This window comes from Bubalus kerabau, chromosome 17 (assembly GCF_029407905.1).
Source record: "Bubalus kerabau isolate K-KA32 ecotype Philippines breed swamp buffalo chromosome 17, PCC_UOA_SB_1v2, whole genome shotgun sequence".
NCBI lineage: Eukaryota > Metazoa > Chordata > Mammalia > Artiodactyla > Bovidae > Bubalus > Bubalus kerabau.
The window spans coordinates 38554600-38578329 of record NC_073640.1 but is presented as its reverse complement, the minus strand read 5'-3'; the positions used below and the strand labels follow the sequence as shown (position 1 = coordinate 38578329).

The 23730-nt window shown below is 55.2% G+C and overlaps 1 protein-coding gene across 1 annotated transcript; it reads left to right on the top strand.

The window, feature by feature from the left end:
• Positions 1 to 1870: 1870 nt before the first annotated feature.
• SLC12A4 (solute carrier family 12 member 4) lies at positions 1871 to 23717 on the top strand. The gene is made up of 24 exons (XM_055554172.1): positions 1871 to 2064; positions 7011 to 7105; positions 8513 to 8644; positions 12293 to 12439; positions 12523 to 12577; positions 14471 to 14601; positions 15805 to 16046; positions 16192 to 16406; positions 16966 to 17130; positions 17208 to 17306; positions 17593 to 17650; positions 17987 to 18161; positions 18522 to 18640; positions 20074 to 20172; positions 20331 to 20450; positions 20650 to 20754; positions 21007 to 21175; positions 21470 to 21665; positions 21779 to 21948; positions 22035 to 22166; positions 22249 to 22356; positions 22527 to 22714; positions 22852 to 22983; positions 23142 to 23717. The coding sequence occupies exons 1-24, from the start codon at positions 1950 to 1952 to the stop codon at positions 23233 to 23235; spliced, it is 3261 nt and encodes a 1086-aa protein (XP_055410147.1). The 5' UTR covers positions 1871 to 1949; the 3' UTR covers positions 23236 to 23717.
• The last annotated feature ends 13 nt before the right edge of the window (positions 23718 to 23730 follow it).

Below are 23730 nucleotides of genomic sequence, written 5' to 3'. Positions count from 1 at the left end.
ACCAAGGTGAGGAGACTGAAACAGTCCTGCCAGTGTGAGATCCACACACAAGAAACATTAAAGATCTCCACCAACACACTTCTCCCTGCAGTGAGTCCTATGAAAGGAAAGTGCCTCACACGAGGATGAAGTGGGGTGGTGGGAAGGCGGGGTGTGTTTCAGAGACGTTTTCTGGAGAAGAAGCAGTATTCCAAGCTGAGACCCCCTCCATACAAAGGAGTTTGGTAAATGGCGGGGGTGGTGGGGGACAGGTAGAAAGGCATCCTGTCAGGCACAGGTGCTGCACAGAAACCCCTTGAGTTTGGGGAAGTGAAAGAAGCCAGAAAGGCTGAGGCTGGGGCAGAGGATGAGGAGAGATACAGCTGAAGAGACTGGAGGGGCCGGATGGAGCAGGGCTGTGTGGACCAAGAGAAGAGTTTGGGCTTTCTTTTCAAAAGAGGTGGCTCTTAGGACTTCCCTGGTGGTCGTAGCTAAGACTCCATACTCCCAATGCAGGGGGTCCAGGTTCGATCCCTGGTCAAGGAACTAGATCACATATGCCGTAACTAAGAGTTCACGTGCCCGCAACTAAAGTTCTGGCGTGCCGCAATGAAGACCTGGTGCAGTCAAATAAATAAGTAAATTTTTTTTTTTTAAAGAAGAGATGGCTCTACCATGAGCAGGGAGTTCATTGGAAGGCTGCTACTGTGAGCAACTGAATGTGGCATGAAAGACAGACCAAAGCAACAGGTCTTGGCTGGGATGAGAGTGGGGTAGGGGCCAGAATAGAGGTCAGCTCCCAGGTCCTCCTGCAGGGCCCAGAGACTGATTCCTGATTCCATCCCAGAGACAAAGGTCAGAGAATGCAGAGTCTATAGTAGGTTGGAAAGATACCACTAATTCTAAAACCCTCTGAGTCATAAAAGGGAGAAAAAAATGGAGGTGGGCCTGGGGTTTTCTGATAAATAGCTGAAAGAATGGTCTAGATGTTAAAGTAAAGCCCCCTAAATAAACTTATCTGAAGCAATGGCATAGAAAGTGAAAGAAAATTAAGAGTAAAGAAATAAATGGCTTGGGTAGATAGCATCACCAACTCAATGGACATGAATTTGAGCAAAGGGAGATAGTGGAGGACAGAGCAGCCTGGTGTGCTTCAGTCCCTAGGGTAGCAAAGAGTCGGACATGACTTAGCGACTGCACAATAACAAAAAGGAATCCCCAGGAGGTGAGACAGAAAAAGATAAAATTGAGATGAAAGAACTTGGCTAAAGAATCCAGTGCAGCGTCTGAAGAGGCCCATGGGGCTGGACGAGGGGCAATGGGTGTCCTTACTTCCAAGAAGGAAGCAGCCTCTAGTGAAAGGGCACGGATCCCCCCAGCAGTCTCCAACAGAGAGACACTGTCGAGTGGGCGAAGGGATGGGATCTTCCTGGGGCTCCCTCGGTTTCCAGGGACGCGGAGGAGAGGTGGAAGACAGAGACGATGAAAATGGGAATAGGGTGCCGAGGAGGCCCCTGGGCGGTTCTTGAATGAGCTCTGGGCTCCTGCCTACTCTTCCCCGGCCCTGCATCACAGAAATGTCACTGAGCGCTCACTAGGCACAAAGCTCACCTCGTGCCCCACCTCAGGAGCCCTCATCAGCCCCAAGCGCATTTCCTCATTTTACAAGCACTGCATCTGAAGCTCAGAGAGGGCGGCTCACCACCCGAGGTCACACAGGAATCGGGCCTCCCCAGGGCGTGGAATAGTACTCCCGCCCCGGGGGTTTCACTCCTCCGGGGCCCCCCTCAGGGAGGAGCCGGCCCCGAGCCCCTCCTGCTCCCCGCCCCCGAGGGGCGGCCCGGGGGGCGGGCGGAGGAAGTGAGCGCAGCGGGGAGGAATGTGAGCGGGCGGGGCGCGCCGGCCCGGAGCGGCGGGGACAGCCGGGCAGGCGGCCGGGGCGGCGGGCGCGGCAGGGCCGAGCGCGCGGGATGCCTCACTTCACCGTGGTACCGGTAGACGGGCCGCGGCGCGGCGATTATGACAACCTCGAGGGTCTGAGTTGGGTGGACTACGGGGAGCGCGCCGATCGGGAGGACGCGGACGGTGAGGGGCCGCCCGGTGGGGTCCCGGGCCGGGGCGGGGAGCGGGCCATGCGGGACCGGCTGGCGCACAGACGCCGGGCCGTGCGCGCACACGTCGATGAAGGCCCAACTTTTCTTAAGACTCCTTCGCCGCTAAACAGTCCCCAACTCCTCGCGCGCAGACACAATTTTCCTGGGCCCCCGGCGCCTGCTGTCGCGGTCGGGCCTCCCTCCTCACCCCAGCTCCTCCCTTGAGGGCCGCGGGCGGGGGCTGCAGACGTGGCCAGGCCAGCGGGGCCGCCTGGGGCGCGAAGAGCGCTGAACCTCCATCTCTGGCTCTTCCCGCCTGGGAGCGACACCCAGGCGGGAACCCAGCCCTCTCACCTCCTGCCAACCGCCCCTAACCTCTTCTCGTCTCGCCTACACTTTTGTGCTTCAGCATCTCTTTCCCTAAAACCACCCTCTCTCCTCCGCTCCCCTCCCCTTCTCCTTCCTTCTGTGTGCCGCCCAGCACTCCAGTCCCCTCGGAGGGAAGCCTGAAGGGGTCTGTGGGCCACTGCCTGAGTGCTACATGGATCCCAGCTTACATCTGTAGGTACAGTGGACACTCCACCCGTGTGGAGCACTCACACGGGACCAGGCTTGTCTAGGCACTTTACCTGAATTAACTCGTTTAATCCTCCTAATTTCCCGCTCTGGGATAGGTAGTGTTACTCTCTATTAGGAATGGGTGAAGTGAGGCATGGAGTAGTTCTGTAACTTGCTCTAGGGGATTCAGATCGAGGGTGGGAGACTCCAGAGCCCTCTTAGCTGTTAAACTGGGCCTGAAGGTAAACCCGGCTTCCCCCTCCTAGGTGCCTGCCCTTGACTTTCACCATCTCTTTCCCCAGGAGGCCCCCAGGGCCCTGTTCTTGCAGGGCTCACTCTTGTGTGAACACTCCAAGAACCTGTGTCTGTGTGTGCAGCAGCACATGCATGTGTAGTTGTGCTTCTGCAAGTGTACAGCTGTGGGGTACCGCAGAGCCAGAGTGGGGTTAGGATAGCACATTCTTGTGGGCTACGGTGATGAGGATGGTGATGTGACTGATGACAAATGCTTGGTCTGTTACTGACCGTGATGGAGATCTGCAGGGGACATGCATGTTGGTGGCATGTGTCAGGTGATGTTATCTTGATCTGACTTGGATCTGTCTCTGATGGGGGCCTGACTGAGGTGATCCACGCTTCATGTGGGTGATGGCTGTATGTGTGTCACTTGACTGCTGTGTGTGGAGATGGCACAGCGCAGTGGCATGGGCTGCTGGACATCATGGAAATTTAAACAGGCTTGACAGCTTGTGAGGGTGTACACACCTCAACCCCTGCCGGCACCTGCCCCAGCCTGGTACCAGTGGAGAGAGCAGAAGCCAGCAGCCACCCTGCTCCTCTGATAGCCCTTGGAGGCTCTCTCTCCCCAGAGGCTGGGTTGGGCTGCATCCCTAAGATCAGCCTGGACCAGCAGGTAGGCAGAGCGAAGCCCAGCCTCAGGCTCCGCCTTGGCCTCTCACAGGGGACTATAGGGAACTGGTTCCCTCACATTGGCTAAGTCCTGCCAGGTCCCTCCAGGCTGGGCCAGCTCCTCCCACTATCCCCCCCCACCTCCTCTTCCTCCCTTTCAGCCAGATCGTGACTGTGTCTGCAGTATGGGGGACATTCTGCACCCTGGTGAGTGGTTATGATCCTTCTAGTTGGGGGCTGCAAAGGGTCAGGGGCACAAAAATAGTGACCCTGAGGGCATCTCATGGGACTCCCCCTCCCCTCCGTCGGCCTGGTATCTGAATCTCTCAAGGCCCATACCTCTGTTCCAAGGGCATAGATGGACTTGTTCATCCAGCCCACCATGGCCTGTGGGCAGAGGGCAAAGAGGTTCTAGAGGAGTACCCCTGGCAGATACCTGTACAGGAATACCAGGAGTGTCACCTGGATCCCTGCTTGCAGCTGGCGCATTCACAGCTGCTGGCCAGAACACACATATCAGAGGCAGCCCCCAGGCCCAGCCTTCATGCTGTGGTTCACCAGGGGTCTCAGGTGGCATCTGAGTAGCTTTGGCCTGGCAGGCATGCCCAGACCTGCTCCGGGATTTTTGGAATAGCTGAGGGCAGTACAGATACCCAGGCACTGCTTAGACCCTACCTCCCCCCAATTCCCACAATCCCATGGGAGCGGTCCTTAACTGAGGCAGTTTTGGGGAACTCCATGGAATCCCTGCTGGGTATCTGGCACCAGACTGTCCCTTTTCTGAGGCATTTGGGCAGTTGGAAGAGTGGATGTTATTAGCTCTACTTCATAGGAAAAGAAAGCAAGGCAGCACAGAGAGGGTAAGCAGGTTGCCCTAGATCACACAAAGGGAGGCACAGGAATCCAAGCTTGGCTTCTGGCCACTGAACACCAGGAGCCTTGGATATACACATCATGGTCAAACTGCAAACCCCAGACACTCTTTAGTTGTGGCCTGCACTGCAACCCTGGGATGCCTCCTGGGATGGAAGGGGGTCCTAAGCAGGAGTAGGGAACCCACAGCTCAGCTCTTACCTGGATCTAGGGGATCCTGGGATCCAAGTTTGGCCCTCTCACTGAGTCACCTTGCCTCTGAATCTGAGCTTTACATTCTTTGTTACTAAAAGAGGGTAAATGATACCTATTGGAGTATTGCTATGAGAACTAAAGGTAACCTTTGGAAGGGCTCTGAGCTGCCCTGGCATCATGGCTGAAGGGACAAGGGATTGACTGGGTCTTGTAGGACCATCCACAGGCATTTTGGGGGGACTGCTATGTGCTCAGCTCTGTTTTCTAGATGCTAATACAGTCCTTAGGTGAGGTTAGGGTTAGACAATGGTGGTGGTGGTGGGGGAAAGGCTGCGGTGCAGGAGTTTAGAATGATTTATCCTTTACTTTCAACCTACTTCCACAGAAGGGTCAGAAGAGATAGACAACAAAAATTCCTCCCCAAAGGACTCTTACTGTAAGAAAGATCAAAACCATGCAGAGGAAAGGGGCAAGGACTCTGAGGCAGATGGTGACTGGATCTAAGAAATAAATTTAGCTTAGAGATTCCTGGCAGCCAAGGCAGAAAGGGAAACAAGATGAGCTCTTATAGTTGCCTTTTTTGGACAGAAGAAAGCCTCTGACTTATTCAGGGAAGATATTTTTGTCACAAAAATCTAAGAGTAGTTTTCAGGGACTTCTCACTGAAGGACCATCCATGTACTGGGTTTTCAGGTTTTTCTTGTGACTCCTTATCCTCATCCTGAACAAGCATCAAGGGCATAGCAAATGTCTTAGGGTGTCTGAGTAGTTTTGTGACCACCTCCCCCCACCCCGAGGCTCTAAAGTGATTCTGTAGGCTGGCCTCACCTCTCACTATCTCTGTCCACTTTTCCCTTAGCACTGACCTACACACAGACATGTAGCTTCTGGTACTGAGCTGCTTCACTTAGCTAGTCCAGGTTCCTAGAGGAGGTGATGTAGTTTTTTTACATCCTGTGGGAAGGAACAGCTGATTTTGCCCCAGAAATTGTCATCAACATGCTTTACCTGTCAGTCTCTTGGGGCAGTAAAGAATCCACAGCAGAGCACCTGCTGAGTAATTGTTGGCTCAGAGAAGTTAAGTTTCATATTGATGGCAAGAGGATGTATCAAATGGAGGAGGCGTAATTCAGTATTTTTCACTGCAAACAAGAGAAATGGATTGGGGGCTATTTAACAAGAGAAGGTTGCCAGGTAGCTCTCACAAAACCAGGCATGGCCAGAATACCCCATTAGTCTGGATCAGTGAAGACACTTCTGTTGGCCACCTCCATCACAGGACACCAGGCCAACACTGCTGCTGTAGCCATTGCCATCCAACACCACCGTGGCTTCTTGGAACCAAGATGTCAGCTGTGAGGCCTTCAGCCACTGCCACCAGTTTCCAAACAAGGGTTTTTTTCTCCCTTAGCAACTAGAAAAGGACTCTTGGTGTCTTCTGCCTGCTTCATGGAAAGCTGGGAATGTCACCCACTGAGACACACAATGGAGACGGTTTGGAAAACGAAAGAGTGAATGCTGGGTGGCCAGAAAAAGCGGCCCAGTTTTGAGTGTTGAGGCAGCCGTATTAAAAGAAGGTGCATCTGGCTCCTTTCTGTGAGGTTTCCTTGGTGCTGAGGCCCTACCTCACCGGCCTGGGGGGTAGGTGGACGTGGGGACTGGCCACGCGCCTAGTTTCGGGCAAGCGGCTGGTATCTGGGGACAGGGAGGTAAACAAGCGAGTCCTGCCTACAGTCCTTGCCCAGTCCCACACCACCTGGTCAGGCTTTCGTAGGGCTTTCCCAGACGACCCTAGACAGCTCTGGGCGCCCACTTCGTACACTGGACAGTCTCCTGCTTGCCGCTCCTCCCGGCATGCCTCAGGCGGCCCTCAAGAAGGCCGTCCCCGCGCGGTGCATGATGGAGTGGCTAGTAGGTGGCTGGCTGATCATGGCGGCAGAAGGCGCCATGTGTGGCTTTCTCTATCTGGAGGGTAGCTCTTGGGGGAGCCCTGAGGACACTGAGCCCTTGGCACCTGGCACACTGGGTATTCCAGAAGGGCTGGGAAAAACGGGAGTGTGTGTCTCAGGGGTGGTCTGAAGGCGGGCTTTGATTGAGCCACGCCCTTCTGCAGCAGACTCCGCCCCTTGGTGTTAACAGTGCTGAGCTAGTGCGTCTGGGCCCTTCGCTCGGGTGCCCCCTGCTAGATGAGTGTTCGTGCTGGGTTTTGATCATTGGCCAGGCTGCTAATTCTGGCTCTTTCAAGGAGGCTGACAGGGTATGTTGGGGAAACTGAGGCCCAGTATTGTTACACTGGTCCCTAAAGTGCGCCACAGAGATGACAGCAGGCCTGCTGGGGAGAAGTGCATGCTGGGGGCTCAGTAGGCAGCCCCTGACTAGGATTCTGTTTCTCTCTCTCTACAGGACATGGCAACCATAAAGAGAGCAGCCCTTTCCTTTGTCCCATGGAGGCTTCCAGAGGAAGTGACTACCATGACAGGAACCTGGCACTGTTTGAGGTAGCTGAGGAGCCATTTTGGGCCATGGGTGTGGGCGCGCAGGGACCTGTCAGGACCTAAGCCTTAGCTAAGCAAGCCGGCTGGGTGTTGTGCCTCTTTATGTCTGGGCTCCTCCTCCAGTCTCTGCTTGTCTGTCTCGCTCCCTTGGCAGCCAAGCTGCGGTTCTCTTGGTCCTTTTAACTGAAACTGCTTTCCCAGAGGCCTCTACCCCATTACTACCTCCAAGAGTGTTTACCTTTGACTTCCATGCAGCCCCTCAGCAAGGTCACCACCTCTCAGGATTTCTGACTTCAGGATTTCCTTTGTCTCCTTCACATCTGGGACTTTTCACAGTCCACAGTTCTTCCCTCTCCTGTGAACTCTTCCTTGTCCTTCCTGATTGACTCCTCCAACTCTAGCCCCATCAAGTTCACCAAGACCGGGTCCTTCTCACTGAATCTGCCCTCTCTCTCCATATCTATAACCTCAGTGGATCTCTCTTTGGAGACATTCACAGTCACAAATTTTGTGATCTCTCTTTGGAAGCATTCACAGTCACAAATTTTGTGACTTTGGCCTTGAATTTTATCATTTTCAGACTCAAATCAGAAGTTGGCTCTGAATTGAAGTCATGGTTTAGGCCCCTAAGTTCTGACCCACACCTACCCACATTCTTTGCAAGTCTCGTAGGCTCTTCAGTCTCCATAGACTTTCAAAGACCTGCATCCTCACTTCTTACTCCAAGCCAGTTTCTCCTTGTGTGTAGGGTCAGAAGGGAGCTGATTGATAGGGAAAAACTAAACGTGGGAACAGGCAGGTGGAGACACAGTGCTCAGGATGCTGTGCTGGATGCTGTGCCATACCTTGAGCCCTGGGAGGCCTCTTGACTTGGCCTCTCCCAAAGACGGGCTAGGGGGCTAGGATCCCACCTTGGGGATTGAGGTGGGTTATTCACAGGGTGTGGGGAAGACCATCCAGGAGGATCAGGGTTTGGGCAGATAAGAGAGACTTCACTTGTCCCAGGCATCTCTCTTTTGACTCCTCATTTAATTTCTTTGTTTCCCTGGGATGACTAGGGTGGCTATTGAGCACAGATGTGAGTTCCAAAGGCCTACTCATAGCTGGGAGGTGGCCAGCCAGAACAGGCAGGATGAAGTGTGCCGGTCGCCTGTCTGCCCTGCCCTTTCCCTGAGGCAGGTAGTTTTGCAAATGGGCTGGTAGTGATTGAGCCAAGGTGGGGCAGAGAGAAGTGAGTGCTGGGGTGGGGCACCCACACCTGCCCAGTTGGCTGGCTTGGGCTTCCCCAGGCAGGAGCCCAAGCCTGCCTCAGGGCTTGGCAAGGGACCAGAGGCCAGGCTGCTGGCTACACACAGGTAGCCTGGTGCCAGTTGGGCCCATTGCCAGAATGCCCTGTGGCTCTGTTTACAGGAAGAGCTGGACATCCGCCCAAAGGTGTCATCTCTTCTGGGCAAGCTCGTCAGCTACACCAACCTCACACAGGGCGCCAAGGAGCATGAGGAGGCTGAGAATGGAGAGGGTGCCCGTCGGAGAGCAGCCAAGGTGAGCTGGTCAGAGAGGCTGCTCCTAGGAGGACAGAGTCAACACCGTGGAGTTGGCAGTTTCCCCACGTAGCTATTAGCATCCCGGGGAAGTAGGTGCCAGATGTGGTGAGCATGGAGGATGGGCACTGAGTACTTTGGGCTCAAGAAGGCTTCAAGGGCTGGGCTGAGGAGGAGCCCCTCAGGGCAGAGAACCAGGGAGACCCTCAGAAATAATGGTGGGAGCGACCACTGCCTTTACTTAGGCCTGTGTGTGTGCGTGTGTGTGAGGCATCATGCTAAGCAGTGGGCCAGGGTTCTTGCATGTCATCTTCACAAAAAATCTGTGAGGCAGTTTCTGTTATCATCCCTGCTTTACAGGTGAGGAAACTTGAGTGTCAAAGATGTTACATAACTTGCCTAAGGTGACTGAGCTAAAGGTCAACACATAACACTGGGAGACTTGTGGGTTTCCTGTGAGGTATGTGACTGTGTAGAATGCCAGATCACTGGCATCCCATCAGGATGGGTAAGGGTGTTACCTTTGGAACTAGGAACCTTGGGGCTATGTGACCTAGAGCAGATGACTAAACCCTTCTGCCCCTCTTTGTTGGCTCCATTGGCAGACCTCTCCAATAGCCCCTTGGAGTGCTGAGACTGAGGGTGATAGGAGTAAAACATTGCCTCCTGGGGCTTCCCTATCTCTCTCCTGGTCTTATTCCTGTTCACTCTGCAGGCCTCTGGCCCTCTAGTCGTCCTCTCTTTGGGATGACTTTGTTGTTGTTCAGTCGCTTGGTTGTATCCAACTCTTTTGCGACCCCATTGTAGCCTGACAGGCTTCTCTATCCATGGATTTCCCAGGCACGAATACTGGAGTGGGTTGCCATTTCCTCCTCCAGGGGATCTTCCCAACCCAGGGATCAAACCCACGTCTCCTTCATTGGCAGGTGGGTTCTTTACCACTGGAGCCACCAGGGATGACTTTACCCTGTCCCTAACCTATGTGATGGGGCTCAGTTTAACCAAAGGCTGGGTTGTTTTTTTCCTGCTACGTATTCAGTTTAGAGGCAAAGCAGCTTCTCTCCACGTCTCCTGACTCCCTGAGGTTTGGGAAACAGCTGTGACCCAAAAGGAACTTGGGTCTGGCACTAGCTGACCTCTTGCTGGAGGTCAGCACAGGCAGGAGGAGCCCTTGGCTGGAATAAACCGCATCCCCCAGTCTCAGACCTGCCGTTGAGATTTGGGCAGGTATTTGAGATTGCCCATGAGATTGCCTTTGCCCTTGAGATTACTGAGGTGGGTGAGGAGAGAGGATCGACCAGGCAGCTGTACACCCCTCATGTCACTCTTCTCGGAGGCAACCCAGCCCACACTTGAGAGAGGACAGCTGAGATCTTGGGGTCACACAGACCTGACCCTCACCCTATCCTGTTGGTTGTGATTTTGATGATATTTTCTGAACTGCAGATACCAGAGAACTCTGTTTATCTCTGGCTATCCCTGTTTAGCCCTGCAGTGAGGGGTGAGATCCTTGGGTAAGAGTCTCCTCTCTGTCCTTTCAGGCCAAGTCCAGGAAGCCACTGGCTGGGAGTAAAAAGGTCCCTAAGAAAGGCTAGAGTACATCTCAGCAAGGTGTTCTGGGTTGGTGAAGGGCTGTGGTCCCTTGGCCTTATGAAAAGCCCATGAGGATGCTGGGTTCCAGCCTCAGCTTACCTGCCAGCTCCCCTGGCCCTGGGTTTAAAGAGGCAGAGGATGGCTGAGTGTCCCAGCACTAGTAGCTGTTTCATGGAGAAAGGAGGAGCCTGGTCAAGTCCACAGCAAATCAGCAGAAAGCTAGGGAGCTGGGGCCACTGAGCTGTGGTCCTCACCCAGGCGGGTGTGAGCAGGGGCCTCAGAAAAAAAAGCTTAAAGCCGGAAGGGTGGGCCTTCAGCCAGACCACACCAAGACCCAAGGCAGCCTCTTCATGGCAGCCGCTCTGGCTGTGGCCTGGTGACCTTCTGAGGCTGCCAGAGGTTATTTAGAGATGCAGAAAGCATTTCCGGCCCTGCCCTTTCCCATACTGCCCTTTTCCCAGAGTGACTCAGCCTTGAATGGGGAGGCTGGGAGCTGCCACTATCCTGTGGGTGGTCCAGGACCTCTGAGAAGGGCTCAGTCAGAACCCACATTGAGGTGTATCCATTACCTGCTCTGTGCAGGACAGCTTGAGAGACCATTTGTTTTTACTCGGGGCCCTCCCAGGCCCTTCTGGGGTCCTTTAGGCTGTGCATGGATCTTGCACCTGGCCTGGGCCCTGGAGAAGAGTTCCTGTGGCCACAGAGTTCTTTCTCCCACCCTGGCTCTAGAGCAGCAGGCTTTGCTGGAGGCTCTGGTGGAAGCTCTTAGGACCCCACAACTCTGTGCTGTTTTCATGTAGGGCTCAGTTCTTCAAGAAGGTACCAGCCCTAACTCTGTGCTTCAGCATTTGCCCTGGCCTCCTGTTTAGCCCCTACTCTGTTCTTAGGTAGTTGAGAAATCCTGCCTGGATGTGCCCATTGAGACAGACTTTCCTTACCTGCCCTCCAGCCTGAGTCTCCACTCTATATGCAGGACTTTCCCAATAGGTTATCCCAGAGGCCTTCTAAGGCATCACTCACTGGGCTTAGGAGCACCTTTTGAGTACCTGCAGGGCCTGCTGATGACAGAACAGTGAACAAGCCAAGTTTACTCCACTATGGTCACTCAAGTAAACAGTTACCGTGACCTGTTGTGACCACTATGATAGAAGAGTAGATCAGATACTGAGGGAATGCAAGAGGAAGTACAAACTCCACCTAAGGCAACCTGGGGGAACTTCCTGGAAGAGGCAACAGTTAAGTCTCCTGAAGGTTTAACTGAAGAGGAATTTGCCAGGCCGTAAGGCAGGGATAACCATCCCAGGCAGAGCCCAGCACATGCCCTGGTTCAGAGGCTCTGAGGGTCTGATGTTGTCCGGGGGCATGCCTGGCAGCCCAGGCCAAGGAGCCTGGCCCACGCTGGATTACAGTATAGACAATGCAGAGGAGTTTTAGTAAGGATGATGCGACTGGTCTTGATTTTCAGAGTCCTGCTCTGGCAGCAGAGTGGGCTGGAGCATGGAGAGGTTAACAGGCATAAGAAGGCACTATCCAGGTATAGTGCCTTAGCTTCAGGGGATTAAGACCAAGGCAAGACAGACTGATCTCAGGGCACCTTGAGAGGTACACTGGGCACGACTTACTTTCCCCTGGACTGGATGGGGGCGTGGGAGAGAGGGAGGGTCAGGAACAACGTTTTAGACTCTGACCTGGGTACAATAGGGCCTGCTGGCTGAGAAAGTGGAGGTCTGATATAGACCTCACTTTCTGGAAGTGTGAAAGAAGAGAGGAAGGGAAAGTAGGACCATGAAGGGGAGGTGAGGCTCAAAAGCTCACACATAGGGTTTGGAAAAGAATCAGGTTTTGTACCTTCCCACTCCCCAAGTGTTTGTTAATGTATGAAGGTCAGCGCGGACATCCAGTCAGCTCACCCGGACATCCAGTCAGCTCACCCTCTGTATCCCCAGGTCTCCTTCTCCAGCCTGTTCTCTGGCTGAATACCCTGGAGGTGGGGGACTGCCAAGCAATGAGGGGCCCCTCTGATGCTCCGTCTCCCCCCTCCCCTCCTGCTCCATAGGCACCCAGCATGGGCACCCTCATGGGGGTGTACCTGCCCTGCCTGCAGAACATCTTTGGGGTTATCCTCTTCCTGCGGCTGACCTGGATGGTGGGCACAGCTGGCGTGCTGCAGGCCCTCCTCATTGTGCTCATCTGCTGCTGCTGTGTGAGTATTCTGGGCGGGGGCAGGGCCACGGCTGCCCCACAGAGCCCGCCCAGCTGAGCTGCTCACCTCTGTCCTTCCCACAGACCTTGCTGACGGCCATCTCCATGAGCGCCATCGCCACCAATGGTGTGGTTCCAGGTGGGTGAGTGCCATTCAGGCCTGAGGTGGGGAATGGGCCCAGAATCCCCCTTGACATGCCCGGAAACACTCATTCCCTGCCCCCCAGACAGTTTTCTGGTGGGGTCTTAGTCCTTGAATCCGGAAAGTGTCACCACTTAGGAGCATCCCTGCTTGATAGAATTTGAGATCGCTGTTGTTTTATTTGTTCGGGGTTTGTTTTGTTTTGTTTATAGTATAAAAGTAATTTTTTAAAGTGGGTGCTGGGGCTGATAAAGAAGGTGATAGGGCATTCTTGGTGACCCAAGCCAATGAGCCTGGCCCACACTATGGATTGTAGGGTTTTCCATGATGAGACTGGACTTGGTTTTCAGAGACTCCGCTTACTTATTTATTTAGCCATGTATTTATACCTTCCCTGTGGACTCCTGGATACTTATTTTATTCTTTGGTTCATAACCTTAGTATTATCATTTAATTTTTTGCTTGCACTGTTCCACTTTGGCTATTTGGCTATTCAGGTTGGCTCCTGTGTTTGAATCCTTTTTTATTTTTTTCAAATAACAATTTTATTAGTATTAGTATAAAAGTAATAGGGAAAAAGCAATATATGTTTATCAGAAGAGGGATTTAAAGTATAAAAAAATGTAGAAAAAAACTGAAGAGTACCCATAATCCCATCATCCTGAGTTCATAACGATTAGTTAGCCTTTTGGTCCACGGTTTTAGGGTGTTATAAAGTATTGAGATGTATTGTTTTCCCCAAACTCTGTGTGTGTATGTGTGTGTGTATTTCTCAAATGCTGAAAACAGTTTATTTGGTTTTTTAAAGTGGATTGATATTATCTAATTTATGTGATTATTCTCCTATTCTCTACTTTTTCACTGTTGTAAACATTGTCTTGAACAGTCTTGCACACTGATCTTTGTTCATGCCCCTGGCAGTTTCCTTAGGAGAAGGTCCTCAGTTCAGTTCAGTTGCTCAGTCGTGTCCGATTGCGACCCCATGGACTACAGCATGCCAGGCCTCCCTGTTCATCACCAACTCCTGGAGTCTACTCAAACTCATGTCCATTGAGTTGGTGATGCCATCCAACCATCTCATCCTCTGTCATCCCCTTCTCTTCCCGCCTTCAATCTTGCCCAGCATCAGGGTCTTTTCAAATGAGTCAGCTCTTCCCATCAGGTGGCCAAAGTATTGGAGTTTCAGCTTCAACATCAGTCCTTCCAATGAATAGGACAAGGTCCTAGAGGTGGGATTATAGCGTGAAAAGGAGTAGCCTTTTTAAAGCTTCTTGATCCTTGTTCCCAGATTTTTCACAGATAAGATTTATCAGGAGCAGTTTCAACCAGAAGCATGGGATGGCTCTTGTCGCCTGCACCCTCACTGGCCCTGAGGCCCAGGGTTGACTCAGTCTTGCCAGGGGTGTGAGACTGTGATGGAAGCACAGATTCAAGGCAGGAGAGTCAGCCATGGACAGTTACCCTGTGGCTGGCCCTAGGGGCAAAAAACTAGATAAGATACAGTCCCTTCCCTGGTCTGGAGGGTCAACTAACAGAGTTAGTTAGCCCTTGGGAAGGGTGCTGTGTGCTGAGATTGGACACAATTAGCCAGGGGAGTCAGTAGGGACTGACCTAACTCCACTGAGGCTTTGCTGAGGACCTAGAGCTGCCCAGTAGAGTAGTCATCTCACTGGCCCATGCTGTGTGTTCGAGTCAAATGAAATCAGGTCCACCCCCAGCCTGGCCACTTATTAACCATGCTATCTTAGGCAAGGTTGTCTAAACCTTCTGCTCATTTGTAAATAGGAAAAGCAGTTCCTGTGCCCCTGGATGGTTGTGAAGGGTTGTCATGGGAGAGGCCTTCTTGAAGAAAAACCAGCCTTGACCTGTTGTATGCTTTTTCTGTTGTAGCTGGGGGCTCCTATTTCATGATCTCCCGCTCGCTGGGGCCAGAATTTGGAGGTGCCGTGGGCCTGTGCTTCTACCTGGGAACAACATTTGCGGCAGCCATGTACATCCTAGGGGCCATTGAGATCCTGCTGGTAAGTCAGGCTAAGTCCTGGCCGTTTCTGTTCTTGTCGGAACAGCCCCTTTCCTATAAGCCCAGGCTCTTCATGCTCCCCTCACGTCTGGCCCAGATCTAGGGCTTACAATGAGGAAGGCCTCTCTGAGGGAGAAAGATCTTTGTTCAAGCCAGTCTCCCCTTCAGCCCTTTCCCAGTTTGGATCAGGCATGGAAGGGGCCTAGCAGTCTTCCCCTTGGCCCTGGATGTTCCAGCTGCCCAGGCACTATTTCAGCTGTGGCAGGTGGTCTGTGAACTACCGCCTATAACGCTGTGATGGATCTCGGTGGTGATGCACAGCCTGTCTCCTGGGCTCATGTGGGCTCTGTCAAGCTCTGTCTCCAGGGTTCTGTGCCAAGGCCTCTCAGATCCATCTTATCCTCTTACCGAAATCAGGGAAGTCAGTACCCTGTCTTTGGGCCCCAAGTGTGCTCTGACTCAGCTTCCTGCCTCCCACTGGACTGCCCTGGTGGTGGGGAATGAGTGGGAGGGGCAATGGGGAACATAGGTTAACCAGTGCCCGCCCCGGGCAGCTAGACAATAGACGTTTAGAGGAACTGCCTGCCTACTTCCACCTCCAGATCCTCTGTCTGTAGTATAGAGCCTATTCCTGGATATTCTGGGGGTTTTATTTTTGTTTTTCTATTTCCCACATTCCTACATTTATTATCTGGATTTCTTCTGTAAGGAAGTTTGTCCTTTTTCCATTTGTTTATTTATTCAATCATGTATTTATATCAGTATGGACTCCTGGATATTTATTTTTATTCTTTGGCTCATAATCCTGTACTATCATTATTTATTTTGTTGCTCCTCAAACTATTCCACTTCTATTTAGCTATTCAGGTCAGCTCCTGTGTCTGGATCCTTTTTTTTTTTTCTTTTTTGTAAATAATTGCTTTATTAAGATATATTTCACATAAAATTCACTGCTTCCCAAATAACTAAGTGGTAAAGAATCTGCCTGCCAACGCAGGAGATGAGGGTTTGATCCCTGAGTCTGGAAGATCCCCTGGAGGATGAAATGGCAACCACTCCAGTATTCTTGGCTGGAGAATCCCATGGACAGAGGAGCCTGGCGGGCTACAGTCCATGGGTTGCAAAGAGTTGGACACGACTGAGTGACTAAGCACATACTCCACACAGGAAAATTGAACCTCCTTTATCTGTCTTCTTGTTTCAGACCTACATTGCCCCTCCAGCCGCCATTTTTTACCCAACAGGCACTCATGACACATCAAGTGCCACCTTGAACAATATGCGGGTATATGGGACCATTTTTCTGACCTTCATGACCCTAGTGGTATTCGTTGGTGTCAAGTATGTGAACAAATTTGCCTCACTCTTCCTGGCCTGTGTGATCATCTCCATCCTCTCCATCTATGCTGGAGGCATCAAGTCTATTTTTGACCCTCCTGTTTTTCCGTAAGTAACCTGGGAGAATCTCCAGGCATTATACTGACATCCCCCCTACATGGATGGTCTTCTCTGTAGAGGCTGCCAGATGGGAGCAAGTTGGGGTCTCGGGCTGAGCAGCTGCTGATACTTTGACCTGCCCCACGCCCCACAGAGTATGTATGCTGGGCAACAGGACACTGTCCCGGGACCAGTTTGATGTCTGCGCCAAGACGGCTGTGGTGGACAACGAGACAGTGGCCACCCAGCTCTGGAGCCTCTTCTGCCATGGCCCCAACCTCACGGCTGAGTCCTGTGACCCCTACTTCCTGCTCAACAATGTGACCGAGATCCCGGGCATCCCTGGTGCAGCTGCCGGCGTACTCCAGGGTGTGTGCTCCCTTCCGCCTGCTTCCCCACCCCTCCCCCCCACCCCCGCAACAGAGCAGAAGGAGGGAATGAGCGTGGAGGGACAGGGTAGCACAGAGCCGTCCTTGTGTGGCCAGCTCAGGAATGGAGGGTGGTTCTGGCTGCCTTCCCAGTCCAGCAGTGTCCTCTCAGCCCAGCTCTTGGCAGCTAAATTTCGGTTGAATGGAGCCTGTTTTGGCCAGTGTCCCAGGCCTGCAGCAGCCCCCCAGAAAATTCTGGCAGCCCCTCTCTCCCCAGCCACCAGCCCCTGACGCTGCCTGGGATAGTTCTCACAGGAGCCATAAAGGGCCTCTGTCTCAGAGGCAGGCAGTGGCGGACAATGGCAGTTCAGCTACCTTTGCCTTCCAGACTTTCAGCCAGCCAGTCCTTCCCTGTGGCCAGAGTGGCCCTGTGGCTGAAACCACAGCCATCGGACTGAGGTCACCCCCTTGAGCCCCCAGAACCTCTTACACCTGCAGCCCCTGGCTGGGCTGCCCCAGACTTCCCTGGGGCTGCAGTGGTGATGCGGCCGCCCCCACAGAAAACCTATGGAGCGCCTACCTGGAGAAGGGTGAGGTCGTGGAGAAGCACGGGCTGCCCTCCACGGACGCCCTTGGCTTGAAGGAGAGCCTGCCCCTGTACGTGGTGGCTGACATCGCCACATCCTTCACTGTGCTGGTTGGCATCTTCTTCCCCTCAGTAACAGGTGAGCCCTCTTGCCCACCCACACTCCCTGCCCCGACTCCCGAGGGAGCCCCTGAGGGAGTCTCATTGTTTTTGGAGGCATCATGGCTGGCTCCAACCGCTCTGGGGACCTCCGAGACGCGCAGAAGTCCATCCCAGTGGGGACCATTCTGGCCATTGTTACCACTTCCCTTGTCTGTATCCTTTCCCAGGCCTGGCATTGTGGCAGGGGGGTGCGCGGGCAGGAGGCACGTCCTTGTGTTTAAGTCACCATCTGGCATATGCAGACACACCACACACGCATGCACGTATACATCAACCCTCACACACATGCACACATTCAAGGGGTTTATTTGTACCCGACATGAAACCTCAGTTGCAGGTGTCCCGAAACTTGGGCAAGGGGGACCCTGGGGCCCTGTGTGGGGAGTGAGTGGGGGCAGCAGTGGCAACAGAGGTCCAGCTTTCCTTGACGTGGCTGCAGACTTCAGCAGTGTGGTTCTCTTCGGCGCTTGCATCGAGGGTGTGGTCCTCCGGGACAAGTGAGTGAGCTGGGCCCCTCCCTGTGGCTGTGGGCTCAAGCTTTTGCTGCCCAGACCCCAGACCCCCTCATACTCATGGTCCCACACATGTTCTCAGGCTGCTGGTTGTCAGTGGTCAGTCAGTCGTACCAGGACTTTGGCTTCTAAGAGGATGGTGACATCAGATTGGGTCTGGGCTGGAAGGATAGGGGCTGCTGGACTGGCCTCTGCTGAGGGCCAGAGCTCTGTCCCCCATAGCTGTCCTTCTTGACCCTTGCCAGCCCTCACACTGGGTGGCCCCAGCCAGGGTTTCAGGGGCTCCTTGTATGGAGCATGGTCTGAGCCCGGCCCTTGCAGGTATGGCGACGGTGTCAGCAGAAACCTGGTGGTGGGCACGTTAGCCTGGCCTTCGCCCTGGGTCATCGTCATCGGCTCCTTCTTCTCCACCTGCGGTGCTGGCCTGCAGAGCCTCACTGGGGCACCACGCCTGTTGCAGGCCATTGCCAAGGACAACATCATCCCTTTCCTCCGGGTGAGCCTCTTGCACTCCCCCACCGTTTGGGTGCTCTTAGCCCCTCATGCTGGCCAGGGAGAGAAGTAGACAGTAAATCCGGGTGCATGCTATCCTGCTAGGGGCCAGGGCCAGGCAGCCATCCAGGGAGAGCTGCTGTTGGCAGAGCTGCCTGGGCCCAGAAGCCCCAAGGCCTGTCTCCACTCACAGCAGAGAGGCCTGGGGAATTGGAGGGCAGAGTACCTGTCAGGATAGGTTTGGCTGTGACTTGAGCCCCTGAGGGACTTGGAGATGGTGGAGGCCAGGCTGTGACTTGTGTCCTGATGTGTGGAATGGGACCAACTTCTTCGCTTCTGACCCCATTGCCCCCGGTGTGTGCAGGTTTTCGGCCATGGCAAGGCAAATGGCGAACCGACATGGGCCCTCCTCCTGACGGCGCTCATCGCCGAGCTGGGCATCCTCATTGCCTCGCTGGACATGGTGGCCCCCATTCTATCCATGTGAGCTGGGGGCCAGGGCAGGGCAAGGGCCCTGGGAAAGTCTCCTTGCACCCTCAGCCACACCCTAGCCGGGACCCCTGCCCAGCAGCTCATCTGTGACCCCGTCTAGGGTTGAGGACGCAGCTGGGAGACGGGTCAGGCTGTTGGGGGATGTTTGCCTGGCAGAGCTCAACCTTCTGAACCACTGCCTTCCAGTGCTTACTCAGATGTTTTAAAGAGACCAGTAGGTCCCTTGTGCCTCTGTGGGAGACCCCCAGAGCAGGGATGGGCAAGCAGCAATCTCAGCACCCTTGATGAGCCACCACTGTCCCATCCACCTGTTTTCAAGTTGCTTGCTTTTAAAGTTCTGGAGTCAGCTGGGCATTTGAATCTGCCAGTGTCCTGCAGAGGTGGCAAACACGCAGCAGTTTCCAGGGGTCTCGGAGGCAGAGTTCATGTCCTCGCTCTGTTCACCTCCACCAGGGCCAGGGCCACTGTGCCCCTCCTCACACACCTTGCTCCACAGCCGGTGCTCCCTCTTGCTTGTTCATTATGTCTGAGCCACCCTTCACCACCCCACTCAGCCGGTAGGGCTGACTGAACTCCCGTCCCCCTGAAGCTGCGCCCCCAGCCACAGCCAGGCCTGCCGGAGTCAGTGCTCCCCTGTTCCCCCAACACACCTCCGCCCGTCACTGCCCGGCTCCACCCACACCTGGAAGTATCCTTGCCGCAGTTGTCTCGGGTGGTGGCCCCTTAGTGCCCATGTCAGGATGTGTCAGCCTTGATGCTGAGGCTGCTTCTCCTGTAGCCCTAACGGGCCCGAGCACTGCCCCTGCCGTGATAGTCCCTGCCCCCGCCTGCCCTCTCTCGTCAGCCCTGCTGCCTCCTTGTCTGTCCTTCCTCACCCACCAGCTGAGGGTAGGAGTGGGCAGCCACTCCCCTCAGCCCTCTGCCTTTCCTGTCTTTCCCGGGGGGCTCACGCACCTCTTCCATCCTGGTCTCCCACGCCCACTGAAGTGTCCCTCAAGCGTCTCTAATGCAGTGACTCAAAATGGCCCTCCTCGTCTTCCTCTGACCCCCTCTCCCCACACTCATGACAGCCCCTCATCCAACTGGTCCCCCAGGCCAGAGGCTTGGCTTTTGCCTAGCTGTATCAGGCACTGAACTCCCCTTTACACCATCCTCTTCCACAGCTGTTCCCCCTGCCCACAGCCCCCTCGCCTTCTGCCCAGAACATCCTCTGAGACCAGGCTCTGCGGGCACCACCGCAGTGTCCCATCCACATCTGGCCCTGGGCGTGGGCGAAGTGAGGCCGAGACGACCTGCCTGACTGTGCCGGGCAGGGCTGTGACAGTCTCGGCTCCTCACCTAGGCCCAACCTGGGGAGGGTCTGGGACGTCAGGCACCTAGCTGCCAAGGGGGCTGCTCAGTCCCAGCCGCTCGCTGTGCCGCAGGTTCTTCCTGATGTGCTACCTGTTTGTGAACCTGGCCTGTGCTGTGCAGACGCTCCTGAGGACCCCCAACTGGCGGCCTCGGTTTAAGTACTATCACTGGTATGTGCCAGCTGGGCCCCTGAGCCAGGTTGTCCGACATGAGAGTTATGTGGGAAACCATCCTGGATGGGGTTTGAACTTTCTGGGCAACAGTTTCTATTGGTGAGAGACTGGGAGGTCCTTCCCTGACTCTGGCCCTTTTCCCATCTCTGGCCCAGGGCGCTGTCCTTCCTGGGCATGAGCCTCTGCTTGGCCTTGATGTTTGTCTCCTCCTGGTACTATGCCCTGGTTGCCATGCTCATTGCTGGCATGATCTACAAGTACATTGAGTACCAAGGGTGAGTGCGCATGCACCCGCTCGGGTGCTCAGGGCTGCTGGGCTGGGCTGTAGTTGGGTGTGGGGAGCTGAGCCATCCTTCATTAAGCCACCATGGCGCTGGGGTTGGGGGGCTGTGACTTGGGCCTGGTCCCTTCCATCCCACATACACATGGACACAAGTCTTGGGGGGACTCACCAGCCTTTGGGGGCTTCTGCAGGGCTGAGAAGGAATGGGGTGATGGGATCCGAGGCCTGTCCCTGAGCGCCGCCCGCTATGCCCTGTTGCGGCTAGAGGAGGGACCTCCTCACACCAAGAACTGGCGGTGAGTCACCTGGGCCTGGCGGGGGAGGTCGAGGTTCTCAGGGGGGCGACCTTGTGAGAGGGGAGAGTCACAAGGTACTGGCTTCCCTCCCTAGTCCGTGTTCCCTGTCCTGAGCTGCCAGGGGCACCGTCCTGCTTATCAGGCCTTGGATCACTGCTATCTGAGGGGGCCTGTGAGCCAAGAGAGGAGGGAGCTGGGTCCCTGCAGACCTCTGGCCCTGGTCTCAGGCTGCCTCTCCATCCGGCCACTCAGGCCTCAGCTACTGGTGTTGCTGAAGCTAGATGAGGACCTTCATGTGAAGTACCCGCGGCTCCTCACTTTCGCCTCCCAGCTTAAAGCTGGCAAGGGCCTGACCATCGTCGGTTCTGTCATCCAGGGCAGCTTCTTGGAGAGCTACGGCGAGGCCCAGGCCGCTGAGCAGGTACTGCTGGGGCGGGAGTTGGGGGTGGGAGGACCCTGAACCAGACTGGAGATGTCCGGGCTGTAGCTGGTGCATAGGGGAGGGGACCGGTCCTGGCTAGCTAGGTGAGAGCTGAGAGCTGAGAGCAGGAGCCAGGTGGATATGAAGGTTCCATCTAGCAAGCATGGTCTCTGGGTGGGCACCTTGCCCCCATCTCCTCCCCCACCACCAAGCAGCTCTGTACCCTGGGGCCTGGGCAGGGAACAAAGGGGACATGGATGGCCTTGCCTTCTGACCTGGGTATGTTCCCTACAGACAATCAAGAACATGATGGAGATTGAGAAGGTGAAGGGCTTCTGCCAGGTGGTGGTGGCCAGCAAGGTGCGGGAAGGGCTGGCCCACCTCATCCAGTCTTGCGGGCTGGGTGGCATGAGGCACAACACCGTGGTGCTGGGCTGGCCCTATGGCTGGCGACAGAGCGAGGACCCACGCGCCTGGAAGACCTTTATTGGTGTGTGAGACTCAGGGCCTGGGCTCAACCACATTGGGCAGGGGCCAGGGGTTAAGCAAGGGCAGAGACCAGAGGGTCATGGGCTGACAATCGATAATGCCCCTTCTCCCCAGACACTGTGCGCTGCACCACGGCTGCCCATCTGGCCCTGCTTGTGCCCAAGAACATCGCCTTCTACCCCAGCAACCATGAGCGCTACCTGGAGGGCCACATCGACGTGTGGTGGATTGTCCACGACGGCGGCATGCTCATGCTCCTGCCCTTCCTGCTGCGCCAGCACAAGGTGGGCCAGGCGCTCAGGCCATGGCACGAGGGGCTGGGCCTGTGGAGGAGGGCGTGGGCCTGAACCACCACCCTCCCTGGCCGCAGGTTTGGAGGAAATGCCGGATGCGCATCTTCACGGTGGCCCAGATGGACGACAACAGCATCCAGATGAAGAAGGATCTAGCCATCTTCCTATACCACCTGCGTCTAGAGGCAGAGGTGGAGGTGGTGGAGATGGTGAGCCTCCTGCCCACCTTAGCCCTGTGGATGCCCCGCCCCACCCCTGTAGCTTGGTCCTCATGGCTTACCCTTTCCCCAGCATAACAGCGACATCTCTGCGTATACCTACGAGCGGACACTGATGATGGAGCAGCGCTCCCAGATGCTGCGGCAGATGAGGCTGACCAAGACAGAGCGGGAGCGAGAGGTCAGTGACCTTTCTCAGCTCAGGGCAGGGTCCAGCCTGGGAAGAGGCCATCAAGTGGGGGCATCAGAATGACTCACTGCAGCCCCCCTCATTTCCCTGAGGCTGAGTGATCACTCTGGGCCAGCTTGGCCCCCGATGGCACTGAGGCGACCTCCTCTTGTTGTCCTCAGGCCCAGCTAGTCAAGGACCGGCACTCAGCCCTGCGGCTGGAGAGCCTGTACTCGGATGAGGAGGATGAGTCTGCAGCTGGGACTGACAAGATCCAGATGACATGGACCAGGGACAAGTACATGGCCACGGAACCCTGGGACCCCAGCCACACGCCTGACAACTTCCGGGAGCTGGTGCATATTAAGCCGTGAGTACAGCAGAAATGGACCCAGCCATATCCAGGCCGGGGGTGGAGGTGGGATGGGGGCGAAGGTGGGATGGGGGCAGATGAGCCTGGTGGGGTGTTCCAGGGGTGGGATCCATGATCAGCCACGTTATCTGCAGGGACCAGTCTAATGTGCGGCGCATGCACACGGCCGTGAAACTCAATGAAGTCATTGTCACACGCTCCCATGACGCCCGCCTGGTCCTTCTGAACATGCCCGGCCCACCCAAGAACAGCGAGGGTGATGAGAACTGGATCCTTTGGTGGGGAGGTGGGCAATGTATGAGGTCAGGCTGGGAGCTCCTGTCCCTGGATGCCCTGGGGGTTTGCAGGGTACCCCAGCTCTGCTTGATGGGCTAGACTTCCCTGGGTGCTTCCCTGGGCACTGCTTCCTTGACTGATGCCCCACAGACATGGAGTTCCTGGAGGTGCTGACTGAGGGCCTCGAACGAGTGCTGTTGGTACGTGGAGGTGGCCGTGAAGTCATCACCATCTACTCCTGAGCCCAGTACAGACTTGTGGCCTAGAGTGAAGGTGTCCAGGGTAACACACAACCCCCTCCAGCACCCACCTGCCAGCCCCACTTTGCCTGGCCTCACCCTGGACCCAGCTTTACTAGGTCTCCTTGGAGACTGGGCCCAGACCTGGCCATGGAGATGGATCCGAGGTCCCTCGGGACCCTGAGAGGTTTGGGGACTTGCCTGTCCAGCACGCCAGGATGCCTGTCCTGACTGGAGAAGACTGGTGGGGGCTGACGTGGGGATTGAAGGCAGCTGGCCTGGGAGCGCTATTTATTGCATATTTATTGTTTGGATGTCACCATCAGAGAGGAGGGGAAGGGTGACGAGGGAGGGATCTGGCCCAGCCCGCCTGCAGGAAGATCTGACTCAGCTCCTGTGGGCGGGGACCCCCACCAAGCCAAGTTGAATGGAACCAGCCAGCTGAAGCCTGACTTTTTTCAATAAAACATTGTGTACTTCTGGGCCTCCCGCTGCCCC